This window comes from Synchytrium microbalum (assembly GCF_006535985.1).
Source record: "Synchytrium microbalum strain JEL517 chromosome Unknown SmJEL517_scf0005, whole genome shotgun sequence".
NCBI lineage: Eukaryota > Fungi > Chytridiomycota > Chytridiomycetes > Synchytriales > Synchytriaceae > Synchytrium > Synchytrium microbalum.
The window spans coordinates 490,680-508,962 of record NW_022158354.1 but is presented as its reverse complement, the minus strand read 5'-3'; the positions used below and the strand labels follow the sequence as shown (position 1 = coordinate 508,962).

Genomic DNA, 18,283 nt, shown 5'->3' with positions numbered 1-18,283 from the left:
CAGCTGATGCAGAGTGTTGTTATCTTCCAACGCTGAGTTAGCAAACCGCTGAACGAGAAAAATCCAAACAACTTCAACGTGAGTTCAGCCTTGTGTATATACGTATATGTTGACGATTTCTGCACATTACTCATTTATTTTCATTATTTAGTGGTTGCGATCTATTTCTACTCATTGAGCTGGCATAACAATGCAACACCTCTTGAAATCCAATAGTCAGAGGGTTGAGTGGATGGCAGTTCAACTGCTATAATAAAGTTGGTCGAAGCTCCTGTTGTCGATAGTGTACCAGCTCGAGCAGATGTCTTATATAGCGGAGCTAAATATATTCCGGGCTTGTCTCTGACAATTTTAGTGACTTCGGTAGGAATGAAGCGAATTGGAGGCATTTGCTGCAAAGATTTATGGTGAGTCTCGAATCTTCTTCAAATCGGCCGGTTCAAATTGAATTCCAAAAACTTACTGCGAACATTTCCATCGTGAAAGAGTCCTGAATGCACTTCTTATTAGCATCCCATCGTCCACCTTCAATATAGAGACCATGAACAAGAACACCATCCATTTCACTCGTATCTTCAGTGCCATCACTGCTCATGACTTCATATGTAAACGATAAAGAATCAATCGGCAGATTATACTTTCTAGAGTGCGCCTGTAGTACACCAGTCAAGAAGCCTTGAGGGAAGAAGACTCCAGACAGCCAGAAGGACTTCGGTTGGCCCGTGTTGAGCCAATCACGTAATGCGATGACTCTCATAGCCAGATCCTTAACCCACGACGATAACGGTTTCAAGCTTGGATATGCTACCCGTTCCCATGCCTTTGGTACTTCATTTTGCAGCAGACTTTTGAAGACGGCGTCAAGTTCAGCACTCATAACAACTAGACCTTTTATGGCTTTCATTAGCAAATCCAACGAGGTTCTCACGGTAGCAAGTAGTCGATTGAATCTAGCTGATTCTTGAACCAATACGGTGCTTAGAGGGTTGATCATTCGACCAGTCTCGTCCTTCAAGTACAGGTGAATACGGGAAGCTGCTTCTTCTGATGTCAGTTCTTCACTGTGTTCGATTACCAGGGCGGATGGTAAGTCCTGCATAATGGCGTTTGCTAAATCATGTACTAATTCTTCACTAGATTTACCCAAGCCACCAGTTACAAGTCTCGGTTGAACTTCGACTAAAGTACGGATCAATCTGCGGGCTTCTTGCATTTGGTATGAGATGTTGGCATTCTCGTGCATACCAAATACAGATGGATCTTCGGTAAATGGAAGTGCGTCAATAAAGGCCCGGAATGATGCCAAATCACCATCTGGAGGAGCAAAGTATATTCCTGACGACGTGAATCGGTGCTTGTCATCTAGTATGGCTAAATTATAGTACTTTCCGAGAAGCGACATTACTGTCCGTCGATCCCATTCATCGGTGACTCGACCACCAAACGTGATTTCTCCCGTTAGATACGTCAATGCAGCCCACGGAATGTTCTTTTGTTCTGCCAGAGCATTCTTTAAGATGGTCATGGAGACAGTCAAGTCAGACTCACTCCAGTCATAATTTATGTTCCAGCCCAATGGACCAAATCGTTTACGTTCGTGTATCACGGCACTAAAGAAGCATAGACCAAACAACAGCTTCTTGAATATCGTTCCTTGTGGTGGTCTCTCGTCAAAAACGTCCCTAGGAATATCTGCAAAGCTACGTGCTATATTAGATCGAAGACCTTTGGGTGGCTCGTTGGTAAGTTTCACACTCTCTTGCAATATGGTGGCTGGGAAGACCCTTGAAGGCATAGATGAGAGGAAGAGACGGAAATTTCCATTTACATTACTAGACTCTGATAGTTCCTTGACTAGCTGTTCAAGACGAGTCATCCATGAGGCTGCCAAGTGACAATTTTGCAAGAAGAGCCAGTCGCCGTTAATACTAGCCTTCTTCACTAATTCTTCGGCAATAGGACCCTGTCCTTGACCTAGAGATATCATATGTAGGCGGTCTTGCATATTAAAGTCTTTTGACGACGCCAATTTCATCAGTGACGAAATCGGATCAGATCCTGGAGACAAGACGAATACCATAGGTGTAGCAGCGGACATGTCTTTATAAGCCTTTACCATATCGAGGGGCGGAGAGCCAATATAAGATTCACCCAGGTTTGCTCCGATAAAGTCGGATGACGAGACTACCAACTTCTCCTCCCGCAATACCTTTACAACGAGAAGCCTTTGGAAGCTAGACAATGGCTTACCAACACTGCCGTCACCCGGAATCAAGCTGCGGAATGGTGTGTCTGATTCGACAAATCCTTCCCACTCAACTGGATAAGTGTTGATATGCTCTGGTAAGTACGACAATGCTGGAATGGTTTGAGACAGTTCGATACAGTTGCGCCACATGGTTAGAGTCAACCATTTAGCTGCTGGCTTTACTGGCAAGTCTGATTCTCTTACTGTGTTACCACCACGTAAGAAAAAGTTCCATTCGACCTCCGAGATGAGTCCAGCTTGACGACATATATGGACACAAATGGAGAAGGAGAATATCATCTTGTGTTGTTCGAATAGACCTCTCGAGACACTATTATAGATGGTGCTGACTATGTTGGTGCAGAGCACACTAATTCGTTGTTGAAGATCTGGCTGTTTCTCACTCTCCTTGATACACAAGCAAAATACAGCCTTGAAGAAGGATAGCGAGAATTGATACATGATGTCAATTTCAGCTAAATCTGCTACAGTGAAGTACAGGACCGAGCCTCGAATAGCGACTGGTCGATATTCTTCACGGGCAGTATTGATTTGCCGTTCAGTCTGCTCAGCTTCTTTGACACGCTGCATAATAGCGGACGAAGTGACTTTTGATTGGTTGAGAGTGTTTATAAGCTCCTCATCGTCAAGAATGTTTCCTTGTGAGTTAAAAAGCAACCTCAATATTTTGTCTTCTATATCTGAAAGTTGCTTCTTATCTGCAACAATATTCATAATCAAGGTGTTGCGCTGCTCTTCAAGATCTGGTCGTTCAAGCTTGACGACATCAGCCAGTAACTGCCCCTCCAGACCGACCTTGGTGACTGTAAAGTTGATGAGAGTGACTTTAATACAGACTTCGGGCAAATAGTGAGGGTTCGATAGTTTGGTTGTTATCTAATGTTTGGAATTGAGTCAGTGGGTAAGCGTTCACAAAATATGAAATGCACACACGTACGTAGAGTTTGAAGTTTCGGTCATAGTCAACTTGAGTATCGCCGAGTTTAATGAGTAGACGACCTCCTTGTCTGACAGTCTGCTTCAACAACAGTGGTTCCAACGCTGGATCTAGAGTTTCACCAACATCTTCCATCAATACAGACTGTCCAGTACGAACAGCATTTTCTAATGCTCGTAAGAACTTGGGATCGTTGAGTTTGATTACTTTCAGATCATTTCCAGCCATATTACGAATCCATTTATTGGCTTGACCCTGTGGATCGATCATTAAAGGCCACTTGCGACCTCGAGTGACTAGGATACCGTTTTCCATAGATAAGTTGTCGGATGGCAGACCGCTCATAGTCCATTCACGCAACATTGCCGGATCCGCGAGATTTTCCAGCAATGAGAATGACGGAGAGACATTTATACCGACATCCTGACTGAATTTAATCCAAAGAGCAACCAATTCAGCACGGTAGCTAGATGTAAAGGCACCAAAATATGCGACACAAGCAGCACCCAAAAACATATTGCCTGTCAATGCTTCTATCTGTGCCGTCAAGTTTTCGACTGAAGCCGCCCAACGAGTTTGTTCGTCGGCAAGAGCAGTCACCAATTTGCCAGCTCGAGTAAGTTTCTTGGTAGTATCTTCTGCCTTCTCAGATAGAATACGTTTACTGGCTACGGAATTTTCGTACGTGCTCTTAAGTTGGTTGAGCTGATCCTCAACTTCTCGGAGAGCTGCAGTCTTCTCAGCAAGCTTGGCTCTAGTGGCCTCCAATGCTGACGTAGCTTCTTCGAGCCTCTTACGTTTAGGAGCAACTTCTTTGAATACTCGAGAATACAGCTCCATAGCACAGACCCACATACATAGAGACTTGCAAGCTTTGGAAACCCTTTCGACGGCTTCCGGAGTAAAGGTGGGATTGGCGATGTATTTGCCAAGCTTCTTCATTATCGGTTCAGGAATGTTGTCCTATAAGTTGGATTGAATCAGCGACTCTTCACTGTTGAAAACCAGAGTACATCTCTCTAACCCAATACCTTGTCATATTCCATCATCTTCTTCATGAACTGCGAGTCACTGAGAAGCTTCTTGGAGTTATCCCAATCTGGTTTTACTTTAAAGAGGGTACAGATAGCTTCCATAACCATCATGACTGCGTCAGGAGGCTTCGTGAAGACTTTCAATTCAGCAATATCTTTTTTATCCAACGCATCCAGAGCTTTGTATGCAGACTCCAGGGCCGGAACGGCTTGGTCCAAATCTCGTTGAGCTTCGTCTGCAATGGCTTGTGTTGCTACAGCCTTGTCACGGACAATCATCTCTTCTTCGGCGACAACACGTCTTACACCATCAGCAGCTTCCTGATCTTTTGCGATCTTAATCATAAGCACTTCTACATCAAGAGCGCTCTGTTTAAGCTGTGGGCCAAGACGTTCGAGTTCAAGTTGCATGTTTGCAACCAACTCGTTTGTTTCAGTCAGTTTTCTCAGACCAGACTGTAGACGATCTCTAGCAACTCCGAGTTCTTTACGTTTCTCTTGTAACATGGAGACGTAAAGATTAATAAGCTCTAAGTACGAAGTTGGAGTGGTATAGTATTTGCGTTTTAGTTCAGCGTAGAACCGTTTAGCCATTTCACCAACAGAGGAGTGGACTTCCACACACAAGGCTGCAATCTGAAGGAAAAGAAGGTTAGTATTCCGTCGGAAATAGGAAAATTCCAGTCCTCACTTTGTCTTTGGCTTCGTCAGATCCAACATCAACGAACTCCAAGAAACGACGAGACACCGATAGCAAGGCATCCCGAGGCCATTCATCAAACCAGTCAATAGTACAGCAATTTACAAGTGACGGGAACATACGACAACGGTTCCTAAAAGTGTCACCCACAGGACTTGTGGCAAAGACGATGTGGAGATTATCCCTGACACGGCTGATAAAGAATCGTTGCACTGAATCTCGATCTTCGGGTAATCCTTGGTCACGAGCTACAGGTCGAAGTTCTCCAAGAATCTTTTCTCGTTCGTCAAATTCAAAGAGGTTGGGTACCTCGCCCGAATTCAAAATTGCTATAAATTGTGCATGTCAGCTAGGCCGACAATAGGTAAATATGGCGGAGATCTTACCATTGATGTCTTCAAGGAAACTCTCTTGTTTGAGCTGAGTGTCTGAGAGGAGGAAGACTGTGTTTTTTCCGGCCACACCAGCCAAGCGATATAGTTTCTTCAAGTCCTCTCGCCATTCTTCAACTCCATAAGACCTTGTGAGTTCGACTTGGAAACAAGTAAAGTCGGCAGTATGACAAGCCAGACGAGTCAAGCTCTGCTTTCCAGTACCCCCAACCCCAACTAATAGAGCATTCCCACGAGGTTGACGAAGAATACGTGATATTCTAGCTACATGCTGCTGTGCGTCGGCAAAGAAGATGAGACGAGCTTCTTTAGAGTATGTAACATTATAATCTTCCAGATACTCTTCTAGCAAAGCTCCGATAGCTTTGGACTCTGGTAATTCAATATAGAGGCGGTCTTCGGCTGGTACTCCTCGTTTCATAAAGTCTCCAAAGAGGACTTCCTTGATATTTAAGTCGTCTCGTCGTACACTAAAGTTCTTTTCGACAGTTTCCAAAAGCACCTCATTGAAGTAGGTACGATCGGCTTCGTCAATAAGACGATCATGGAATATACGACTAGTTTCGTGACATAGCAACTTTACTACTTCTACTTTGGTATGAATGGTACTAGGTCTGACTTGCAGTACACCTTGAATGACTTTGGACAAGTCTCGCAAGTTGAAGGTGTAGTGTGACTTGGCTGGGGTAGGCAACAGTTCCTTACACATACGTTGGTAGATCTCGATATTGGAGTTTACTATCGGTTCTCCTAGAGGACGTATATCGGCAGAGAAGGGTCTCAAGAAACCATCTACTATAGATCTGAAAATCTTTGATAGCGACATCTCACTAGGTGCTGGAATATTAAAGAGATTGAAATGACGGACAAATCGTGCTGTTAGCTGATTACGTCCACCACCAGGTGGGGCACAAGCTGCTACTACTATGACATCTTGAATGACCTTCCAGAATAGCTTTTCTCGATCATACATTCCACCAAAGTCTAGATACTGTCGTAGCAATTCAATTACTGGCTGAGCACCGTATGTATCGGGCCGTGGCATATTCACATCATCAACAAAGAAAATCAATTTCTTGATGCCAGTTGGTGGACCCATAATGTTCTTGCGTTTCTTTTCAAGCTTCAGCTCCAAAATCTAGAGATATCAAACGTTTAAGCAAGCAATGACTGATGTGTACTAAGTGAACCAAAAAGGCTTACCTGCTGGGTACTAGCTGAACCAGTCTGAGCTGAAAAGTTGACGGGTACAACACCATAGCCTTTATCCTTTCCGAACCTGTTGAAGGTGTCTTGTACAATCACGGATTTTCCAACACCAGTATTACCACCAATCATTACAGGGAATCCATTTCCAACCAGAGTCTCCAGAAAGTAACTATACTTGACTGTATCCTGAGTAGGCACAATCATTTGGAAGTATGGAATATTCATCTCATATTTAAATGGTGCAACGAGATCGTCCCATGGTGTAAAGCACGTTCGTTTGACATCTACAAAGTAGCCAAACAGGGTTGACGTGTTGGCCGGCAGTAGTACTTCAGCAGAGATGGGTTCAGCTTCAAACAAATCTCGCGCAAAGGTATCAAATGCATCTTGGAACCCATCAGCTAAATTACCACCAAGACCCCATACATAACAAAATATGAATACATGACCCAGTAGCGTAAAGAGACTATTGGCTGGCGGTGGCTGCGTAAAATCGATTTCGGTGGTTCTGGCACAGAAGGTCTCAATCAATCGACATACACTGGCGACTAGATTTAGATTGATGGACCTGACATATTCTTTACAGTGCGTTCGCACAAATTGTAACCCTCGGTCCATATACGTCTCGAAGAGTTTTGAGAAGAATTCTTTGAAGTCGTCTCTTACGATATTAGGTAGTTTGCGCAACCACGTTTTGACGTATGGCCGCCATCCTAAATCTACCGGATCCATGTACACCATACCACAACGAGATACTGTGGCAGGTGAAGCGACCGCTAAATCTGCTACTTCGAACAGCATGTGCATCATGGGTGTCATTTTTATCCGCTCACTGTTGGCCAAACAGAGAAGCTTGTTATCGTCTAACACAGTGTTCATGTTTTCGATCCAGAGAGCATCTACTGGACCGTCACAAACAGTCCAGTTCTCCGCATTGGTCTTGTCACTGACGTGCTCTCTGAAGACAATACCAATCAGACCATCAGTCCACTCCATAGTAGTGAGATTGAACTCTCCGTACAGCTCAGCCATACTCAGACACTGTCAGAGAATAAATTTGATGTTAGCACTGTTTTCGCTTTTTTCGGCGAAAAAAGGATGATATACCTTGGGATTGAGTACAGATGTCTTGACGTCTGAGAACAGATTTGGATTCTTCTTTGCAAGGCGGGTCATGGCTTCCTGTAGTATCTGGTAACATGTCGTTTTACCACCCCCAGTTGGTCCAACAAGCATAACACCATGACGGATTCGAGTAGTTTCGTACAATTGACATACTCTTTTAACAAACGCTTCGGTAGGTTCAAGATTAAGATCTTTCAGAGCTTGAATACTGGCTTGTACGAGCTCTTCAGAACTCTTGTCTGGAGCAGTGAGACCAGGGAAGAGATCAGACAATATACCACTAAATAGCGGTACGTCTTCTGCCAAAAACTTCGGTAGATTGGAATCTCGTAAGGCTCGTATCAATACTATATCCTCGGATTGTTCGGGACTAGCTCGTTTCAGACCTCCGGCCATAGTCAGCACCGATTTCACTGCACGCATACCAAAATCGTAGTGGTCTTGTTGTGACAATTGCTCTGAACATAACTTGTATAGATTTACTACTTTGCCGGCGAGCACTTTGGCATTCTCAAAGCCTTCAGAGAAGAGCATGATTTCTGCAATGAGACCATAATCTAAAAAAGGCAGGTGGCGTCAGAACATTCGTGTCAAAAAATGGTAGGAAAGAACGTAGCATACCTGGTATCATCATGGAAATAGGTCTGAACAATGCCTTCAAGTTGTCAGGCAGTTCCGTACGACCAGCATAACCAGGATTCATGGTAATAAAGGCAGCACATGTATCAATCAATCGAATTTCACGTCCTTCGAAATTGAATCTTGACATGCGTCCATCTTTGGCTGCTTTTATAGTCAACAATTGTTGAGCAATGACCGACAAGACTTCGATGTCAATACGATTAAATTCGTCGAAACAACACCATGCTCCGGATTGAGCCAGTCCAGCAAACATTTTGCCCATCATCTTGTAATCTAAACTGTCTGAACAGTTGAAGACCACACACTGCCGAGCCAATGCCTTTGCTAAATCCTTGACCGTTTCGGTTTTACCAGTTCCAGCTGGTCCAACTGGCGAACCTCCCAAGTTCAGCTGAAGTGCACTTGTAAGAGTCAGGTAACACCTATAGAAGGCAAAATACGTTAGCGCATGAAACAGTCAACATCGGCAATGCTGATATTTCACCTATCAGTCAACGGAGTGATGACCAATCTAGGCGAACAACCAAGATATTCATAGCCATAGTTAAACGTGGAGGATGACATTTGAATCTGAATGGCATCAGCCTCTGCATCCCACAAATATCTAAGCTGCTTGGTCCATTCGAAATCATATGGACCGCTGAGTTTAGAATTTATCATTCCTTGAATAATGTCACGATTATGGACATCGATGGTGATCAAGGCCCCCAGAATAGCTCTTTGCAACTTGTTCAAGTCACCTCGTACAAGTGCAGCCAGCTGAGCCAAGTTCTAAGGGGGATCGTTGAGAAAAGAGGTAAGCTCTCGTAGACTTCAAGTGTTATCTGGCTGATACGATTGAGCAGTACCTTTATAGACAAGTCTTTCATTCCAAGAAGAGCCTTTTGCGGTTGATCAGCTCGAGCACACATCTCAGTGTCTTTAGTCCACATTACTTGATTGCCAGCCAATACAACCTGTCCAGCATGTTGCAACACCCATTCACCACGTTTGGCAGGTGAATAATCAGCAAGTGCATTCTTGACAAGCTTCCTCAATACAGCAACCATAGCTTCTTCCACAGATCCCAGCCATCCTTCAACATTACCACGAGCTTTGATGGCTTTGGTGAATGGTATGCGTTCACCTTCAGGAGATATCATGGCGATAATCTCCATAGATCTCAAATCAGCAGATGAGAAGTCCAAGGATTTAATGGCATCAAAACATTTAGACAGGTGCGGTTGCACTGCCAAGGGATTACGAGTTTGTGATAATATTTCCAACAATTCTTCATTAGACAAGAAATAGAATCGAGGGAAGAGTAATCGTTTGGATTCCAGATAATCTTCCAAACATTTCTGAATTTGATCCAATAGAGCATTGTTTTGCTGGAATTGTTCGAGTAGACCTGGTTGAGTACCTGCTTTTAGAGCATTCGGGCTGCGAGCTGTTTTTCGCATAGTTTCTTTCCAGTTCCTATCTACTTGGGTAAACATACGAGCTTCATCGGGTAACTGACGTTGAATGTCGGGTGCTGAGAAGATACTCTCAAGGTATAACCAGCCGCGTTGACAAGTAAGCCATTCTTCCAACGTTTCAGCAAAGAGCTGAAGTGCACGATCTGTGCGTTCAACTTCATTACGGATTGGTCCAATAAATCTCGAGCTCTTGACTGTGGCAACAGTCACTAACGAGTCCTCTAATAATGCTTCGACATCTTCCACAGATCCCAGGATAAAGACATCCTTGGCATCCCGATAATTGATGATGAGGAATTCACAATCATTCCAGGCTTTAACTACTCGGGCCAACATTTCTTCAAGAGCAGTTTCAGATGATGCCTGTGACGAGACTTGGGAAATTTCATCCTTGAAGTTGAAGACACCTTGATCCATAAGTGTTGACAAAGTCCATGTTTCATCACGGACGAGCTGTTTACCAAGAGCATCTTGGATCTTTTCCCAGTGACGAGACTTGAGAGCTGGATTTCGTAAATCTACTATAGTTGGGTACATGGCCCGATATTCATCCACCATGGTCTTGAGGTACGGAACAACTTCATTTGGTGGAATACCCTTATCGAGTTGTGCTACTACCTTCACATACGAAGTTATGGTATTGCTCAACTCTTCTGTATTTACTGAGTCAAATGGCGAAGTCATCCACTTTCTATTGTGAAAAAGTAAGTCAGCGAAATGCGAAAAATACGCAGTGACGTGAAGGAACAATTCTTACTCTGTAAGGTTCTTCCACTCTTGAATGCTAGACCAGAGCAACAATTTCAAGCTAACTTCAGTCTTTGTGTCATCCAATTCCTGCGATCGACCAGTATCACCATCAGCAGAGGCAGCCGGTGGTGCACCTTTACTGCCAGTCTCAGCAGCCAGAGTTGCTTGTTGTGCTCGTAAAGCAACAAAGGATCCACCAGCCTTAAACAATTCACCCCAGCTTTCATACGTGTGTTTACGATCTTCTATAGCCCTGATTCGTGATACAAGGGCATTCAGCAATACTGTTACTTCTTCCGTATTTGAAGAAGCGGTGAGAATCGATGGATCTTGGGCAGCATTACGAACTTCAGCTACTTCTCCCATAAGATCAGACATTGCCTTTTCAAGCTCTGCAGAATAACGCTGGATGTTATCGTCCTTGGTTTCTACAGCCATGTCTACAACATCTCGTAAAGTACGGAGTGTCGGACCAAGCGATTGGTGCAAGGCCAAATCTGTTGGTTCAATGGGGATGCGGTATGTATCCATGAGTGAATACAGGCTGGTCACTTCAGCAAACAAGACATCCACCAGAGGAAGTGTGAATTGAACTAGATTGAAGAAAGTTGTTAAGGTACTACTGACAAGTTTTTTTGCGAAATCGACAAAAATTACTCACTTTTCTCTAGCCAGTCAAGATATTCCACAAATGCATCGACAGCATGTGGCTGAGTACCTAAATGACGAACCCAAGTCTGCAACTCTCCCAATAGGAGCTCGTTTTTATCTTTTGCCAAACCAGGCAACAGAGCTGACACCTCCCTGAAACATCGTTCAGGACTCGGTAACAATACACTCTTCAACCTCTCACATCCAACAGAAAAATTATCCACTCTTCCAGACACTGGCATACCCTTCATCCTAGTTTGCTGGGATGCAAACTTGCCGAGATTGGTTTCGAAGAATGTCTTTATAGGTGACAGCATGGTATCTTCAGCACCCAGTTTCAAGTGCTTGTTCAAGATGATTAAGACACTTTCACCAGTTTCTGCTGCTTCAGCTGAGGCACTCGCAATCAATGATGGATCAATTACGGGGCCAGCCACATTTGCGGTGGACGATGACAATTCGGAATAGGCTATAAATCGTTCATTGTCAACCCACATCTGTCGTAACTCATGCCATGTTACAGCCCAATTGGCGGCATTAGTAAACATATCGGTGACAACTCGTCGGACTCTACTACCACATTCTCTCAAATAATTGTTGGATCCAATGATTTGAGAGACGTTTGGTCCCTCGAGAAGGAATTCAGCATCTTCTAGCCCATGAGTTGTTGCATACGATCCTCCCAATAAATTGGAGGGATTCAAGAAGGGGATCGTGCCAGATATTGCTTGCATAGAGGAAGCACAATCCAAATACATTTTTAATATATCGTCAAATGATACCAAGAAATCACTAGCTCCAGGTAATAATTCCAGAGGCTGACCACCTTTACCAGTTTGAAGCAACAATTCAATCCTGAAGAGGGGTACGAATTCCGTGATATTTTCGGTACTTGACGATTTACGTTGCTGTGGCTGTATACTATTATGGGTATCGGATTGGTCGACTTCCATGGCATCGCCAACAAAACCTTCATCTTCTCGGACCTCAATCAGCTCTAGCACTGGCATAGTACGTCTCAATATATTGCTAATTAATTGAGGATAACCGTCCCAACCACATTCAACCAATTCTGTGGTTGATATCTGCAGAGCTGGTAGAGAGTTGCCGTTGTTGCTATTGGATGAATCCGGTGCTTTTACGTTGACAGCTGCTGGTACATCGGTCTGACAACCACGATACACCAGTCTCAATACATCTCGTGAGCTTTCAACTGCTAGAGTCTGTAAAGCCCCGACACATAAATAGTCGGCGAGTTTAGCAAACCGCTGTAATCTTGCACTTTCAGCTCTTCGGGCAGCTTGCTCCGTAAATGACAACTTTATCCCTGGCTTTGTAGTAGCCTCTACATCACTCTCGTCAATTCCTGACTTTTGCACAGTGGTGGTGTCAAACCCCTTCTCTTTGAAGCAATCTGTAGCAGCTGTTTCTACAATGGCCTGCATTTTCGACATCCATTGAGTGACGACATTGTCACGAAATTGAGTGACTTTAGTGGTTTGCGAATCTATAAATTCCTTAAGCTGGTATACTCGTCCCACTTGGATATTTGTAAGCCGCTGCTTTTCAATATTATCGATACATGAAGATCGTATGGTTAATAAGGCGGTTTGAAGCGTTGAGTGTGTAAGGAAGAGATTACGGGCTACTCGGGTTCGAGCAGCAGATACTTTGGCGTGAAGCACTGTTCGTCGCCAAGAGGTAAATGCTTTACGTACTAGATACTGTGAGAAGAAGGGGATCTTTCTAATTGCATGAAACGAGGCATATTCATGTAGCCATCGGTTTAAGTTGACAAATTCTGCATGACCATGTCCGTCCAAAAATGTCACCCCCTAGTGGATAAGAGAAAAGGAGTGAGAAAAGAACAAGGACAACAATTGTCCTGTCAATCGAAGGGTGTTGTTGTCAACGTACAGCAGCACTAATCGTAAAGTAGGCCTTGTTGGTGTTGAGATTACGGTAAGGAATCAATTTGAGACGGTATGGATTGTACAGAAAATCCGTAGCATCAGATTTTGTGATTGCATAAGCAAATACAGGCGATGATGGGGTTTTAAGCAAGTTTTGAATGAGTTCGTAGACATCAGTTTGAACATCCACCTCCATAGTAGCTTCAGTAAACGAGGCTCCTACATTTTGGCCTTAATATAGACAAGGAAGCAGTGGGGAACGGGCCCAAAAATCCAAAAACAACACGTACGTTTCGTGACAGGTTCAGCAGCCAATGCAACACCTTTGTCACCTCGTGGTTGAATACTAGGCAAAGCGGCCACTGCCGATCCAAGAATTCCAGGAGATGCACCATGTCCCAATTCAGGCAATTTTTTTAGTCTGCGTGCATTGGAGTCTCCCTATGATGTTAAAAGTTAAATGTTTGTCATTTGTCATGTCGCCACCTTTCACAAAGTACAAGATAGATCCGAATAGATCCAAACGGTGAATGGATTCACTTACAGGTAAAGGAGATAGTGGTCCACTCTTTTCAGCAGGTGAGAGTCGCTGTCGCTTGTTGGCGTCTGGCGCTCCGTCAACCAAGTCCTGCGGGGAGGAGGAAGATGGACGGTGCCATTGCCAATTACGCTGGACTGGCTGATACCATCGTTGAGAAAGGCCATCTCGGCCTGCTTCACTTCTCTTTCTGTCCATAATTGCTCAGATATGCACTTGCAAACTGCGAAACTGCAGAACTAGACAGACGCAAAACTTCAGGACGATTCAAAAGCAGATGAATTCGCGTGTCGGTCACGTAAATACGACATTATTGTGACAGTTCCTTTGTGTCAGTGTTGTGAATCGCTTGAAACCAAGAACCAAATTTCAACGAACGGGGGTAGGCATTGCAATGAAGATAGTCTATATAATTATGACGGCGTGTACTTATTCTATATGTTGGCGTGCGATAACCACCCTTCATCTGCAAGAAATGTCTAGCACCAGTAGCAGTTTAGCAAATGAGCGTGTATAGTGGTCGTGTATAGTATTGCTCTCTGACTACATAGACATGCTTGGACAGCGACTGCAGAGATCTTGAGCACAGAATTTTGTTCGGCAAGGAGCTTACAGACACATCTTCAGGCCAATCAAGCATGCAAAGGATTTTCATGAGCTGAGCTCATTACCCGGTGTCCTTGAGTCCAAAGACTCGCCCATGACAGCCCGCGACTCTAAGAGCTGCCACAGAAGGCTCTTCCTCTCTTGACGTGCAAGTGTTCCCCTCCCCATGTTCACACCTCAACGACTCCCTCCGTTTTTCGTCGGCAACCGACCTTGTTTGCAAAAATGAATGCCAGAGGAGAGAGCACGGACTCTTCCTCTATATCTAACAATCCAAGATCGCTGGCGGCCCCCCTTAGCTGAGAGTCTCTTCCTCCCACTTTACTAAGTGGTATTGATATCAGGAATTGAAACAACAACAAAACAACAAAACACAAAACTTCACGAAATAATCTACCTGCACTGATACCTGCATTACACCTCTGTTCAGACAATGGTGAATCTACGTGATGGATGATGGATGGACACTTATACAACCACCAAGTGAAATAACACGTCGCTATGGCCTGCTAGTAGAGAACGACTGAGGAGTAAATTACATGGATTTGAGGAACACCTGTATTCTCTCGCATGCAAGAAGAGGCGAAGGCCTGCAAAATATTGAATTATTCTTTCGCCTGTGCAGCGCATCGTTAATACCTGTGGTCCCTGCTTATTCGCATCCTATGCGAAGTTCCTTGGTCCCGTATTAGCGCCTTCCGTAAAATTGCGTGGAAGTGTGGCTCCATATCTTAGAGATGGTACGTACGACGAGATTGATACTCTCTGGTCACTCGACCTCGAAGAAACAGCTGGTGGTGAACTGGGTGTTAGTGGTTTGAAGTACTGAGAATATAATTACAGTAAGCATCCCAGAACAATTGGGGCCAATGAGAGGAACATAGGACGAATTTGTCTATGTTATCTATATTATTATGTTGGCGTGCGTTTATTCTACAAGTTGGCGTGCGATATCCACCCTTCATCTGCAAGACGTGTCCGGCACCATGAGCATACAGGTATCTTGCTCTTGATGCACGGATGCTTAAAGCAGCGACTTGCAGGTTCTGAGCACAGACGTTTGTTTGGCAAAGTAACATCCAGATTTCAGGCCAGTCAAGCTAGCAAGTGACTTTGATGAGCAGTACTCATCACCCGTTGTCCTTCAGTCCAAAGTCTCGCCCACGCCACCCGCGCAAATGCGAGCTGGCACAGACGGCTCCTCCTTTCTAGCTTGCAAGCCTTTCTCCTCCCCATGCTCACACCTCAACGACTCTCTCTCCAACATTCATGGGCAAAAGGTCTTGTTTGTAAATGAACACCAGAGCAGAGGACACAGATTCTTCCTCTATATCTGACACTCCAAGATCACTGGTGGCCCCCTTAGCTGAGAGTCTCTTCCCTCCCACTTTACTATGTGGATTGTTGTTCGCATTGTTGGTGCATTGTTGGTGCGAATGCGAATTGAAAAGAACCTGCAAACCTCGATCGAAAACTGGACAAAATCTGCCTTGTTACAATTCTGGACTTAGAAAGGAGAACATTGCGCGTCAAATGGGAATTATAGACATTACAGAGACCATCAAGTAAGAAAACACGTCGCCGTGGACTGTGGAAGACATATACGTACACGCTATAGCCACACTCAGATATCTGCTAGAATACCTACTATTCTCGCGTAAACCTCAACCAGCTCTTCAATCATTACAATTGCCGCAGATGCTAAAAAGGAAAAGGAAGGACTATATAGTAGGAAACATGAGCAGGATTTTCATGAAATGTTGCACCATAGAACCTGCTGACGCCTATTGCACAACGTTTAGTCATTATCCAACGCTGGTTTGTCTCACGAGTCACTATTCGCCGGTTGTAAACAAACCGCTGAAAGGAAAGAATCAGCTGCATGGAGGACAAGTCTAATTTCAATCAAGACGTTTTTTGATGTATATTGGCGCGTGCTGATGATTCTGGTACTAGTTGGATCTCCAGTTTGTGTCATCCAAACACCTTCGACATAACATCAGGCTTCGTTGCTTACGATGCTTTCAATGTTTAATGTTCCAATTCAATGATATGGCGCCAGCATTCACATATAAGCTCCTCCGATCATTAAGCTTACACAGCGAATCTGAATTCAACAAGAGAACAATGGGTTGAACAACATAACGTCATGCATTTGCAAACATTAGTTATTTTTACATTTGTATGATGATTGATTGATACAAAATACTTTGAATATCTTTTTTCTGGTGCAATTCTGTCACTTTAGAACACTGGGAGAAAGTTGCCAATAACCTACAATCAATCAAATGTCAGCCCAAACACAAAGCTGCCAGAAACTCCATAAATCAACTCACAACTAGCGGCAAATCAAATGGATCCTTCTTGATAGTAAAGCAGAAGGTGCAAGGCACCGGCAATCCCAATGGAGTCAACAAGGTACATTTCGACATGATGGATTGCTGAGAGTTATCAAAAGCAATCAATGTAAACTTTTCCCAGTAATCCACTGCTGATTTACTGTCCATGAGTTCATATATGTATGTCTTTTTAGAGAGTAGTTGCTCGCGAGTCCACTGTGTGAGTAAACAAAACTCTTTGCCAACTAGAGCAACATCGCCTGTTGTTCGGGTTAGGCAGGTCAGCAAAGGGAGCGACAGTGCGAGGTTTCTGTTGGAACTTGCCTGTCCTCCTCCATATGACTGTTGGTGTGCCTGATGATGACACGAGCTGATATGAGGATGAGGTTGTTTGAGTTAGGCAGGTCAGCAAAGACAGGTACCAATGAGTTTACGGTATCACTTGCCTTTTCACACTCGAGCAAGTTCCTCTGAAAACACTTTTCCATAAATATCAAATCTTCTTCAGATAGTGCACTGATTTGGCTCAGGAAGGAAGGTCGAAATCGTGCCATGGCACGTACGATTCGCATCATATCCGGCTTTTTCATCCTAAAGCAGCAAGACAAGCCTTAGCGTCATAGCCATACTGTTGGCAATCCTTCCATCGGCAGACACATACCTCTCCTTGACATACTTCGACAAGTATCGATATCCCTCACGATAATCATATGGTCTTGTGACTGACGCATAGACCTCATGCGTCCTGCTCTGTATAGGATGTAGAGACTGAGGCAGCGACGGCCTTTGCTGTTGTTGTTGAACTGCATTATTTATATCCACCATATAATTCAGTTCAGCAGGCGTTGGGGCACTCGTCAAGAATGGCCCTCCATCGCTGGATTTCGTCACAGCGGGATTAAATCTGTTATCGTTTGTGTGGTGTAAATGCGAAGCCCCGAGCTCCGGTAATCCATATGATGTTGTTTCATGACCACCTAGTTGGAAGGCCGGATCAAGTAACATTGTCGATAGATACGAGTATTCTAGTCCCATTGTCGCGGATCCAAAGTCGTCGTTTATGGGAGCTTCGAATGGTGGGACTAGGTCTACGGCGGTATTAGGTGGTTGTATCGGATGGGCGATTGGTGATTGTGGGTGTGTGATTGCTGGAGTTATTGGAGCTAAGGGAGGCAACGCCACAGTAATCGGTGAGATATTGTATGTAGATTGCATTGGTTCTAGGTTATGTAGGTGTTAGGGTTGCGTACACAACATACTCGCCGACAAGACCAGTGCTTGAATTGCAAGTACCTTCATCTTGACGAAGATATTTCGCCTTTTTCCGAACCCCGTCTTCACAAGTAGAAGCCAAGTTCCTCTTTACGCATCTATCACAGGGTCTGCCTATAGACGTGCGACAATGTTAAAATGTTGATCTCCGATGTTTATAAAAACAACAACACCTCTAAGAAGAACAACGTGAACAGACAGTTCTAAGCGGTACACCGGCATGTCCGTGATTGTAGAATACCGTGTCCGTCATGACCAACCAAAAGAATCAACAACGATTGAACTCACCTTCATCACATGTAAGGTGGGAGCGTTGGCAGTGGTTGCACGCCCTCGAAACCTTGATCTTCTTTGAGCCCTTTGGCTTCTTCTCGTCCTCAGCGCTGCTCTTCGGCGACGACTTGTCTTCCTTCTCAACCTTGGCCTTCATTGTGAAGTCAAAGTGC

At 44.2% G+C, this 18,283-nt stretch overlaps 2 protein-coding genes across 2 annotated transcripts; both read right to left on the bottom strand.

Annotated features, from left to right (window-relative positions):
* Positions 1 to 167: 167 nt before the first annotated feature.
* Positions 168 to 13,818, bottom strand: SmJEL517_g01545 (uncharacterized protein; the record flags this gene model as incomplete). Its single annotated transcript, XM_031167473.1, has 16 exons — positions 168 to 392; positions 464 to 3,145; positions 3,207 to 4,169; positions 4,238 to 4,876; positions 4,932 to 5,269; positions 5,327 to 6,470; positions 6,536 to 7,582; positions 7,649 to 8,223; positions 8,288 to 8,730; positions 8,793 to 9,079; positions 9,157 to 10,459; positions 10,526 to 11,111; positions 11,180 to 13,004; positions 13,087 to 13,313; positions 13,373 to 13,523; positions 13,627 to 13,818. 16 exons carry the CDS (start codon positions 13,816 to 13,818, stop codon positions 168 to 170), a joined length of 12,627 nt encoding a protein of 4,208 aa, XP_031026541.1.
* Positions 13,819 to 16,470: 2,652 nt separating this feature from the next.
* On the bottom strand, positions 16,471 to 18,267 carry SmJEL517_g01544 (uncharacterized protein; the record flags this gene model as incomplete). The annotated part of the gene is made up of 6 exons (XM_031167472.1): positions 16,471 to 16,500; positions 16,563 to 16,825; positions 16,909 to 17,156; positions 17,227 to 17,785; positions 17,859 to 17,951; positions 18,126 to 18,267. The coding sequence occupies 6 exons, from the start codon at positions 18,265 to 18,267 to the stop codon at positions 16,471 to 16,473; spliced, it is 1,335 nt and encodes a 444-aa protein (XP_031026542.1).
* Between the last annotated feature and the right edge of the window lie 16 nt (positions 18,268 to 18,283).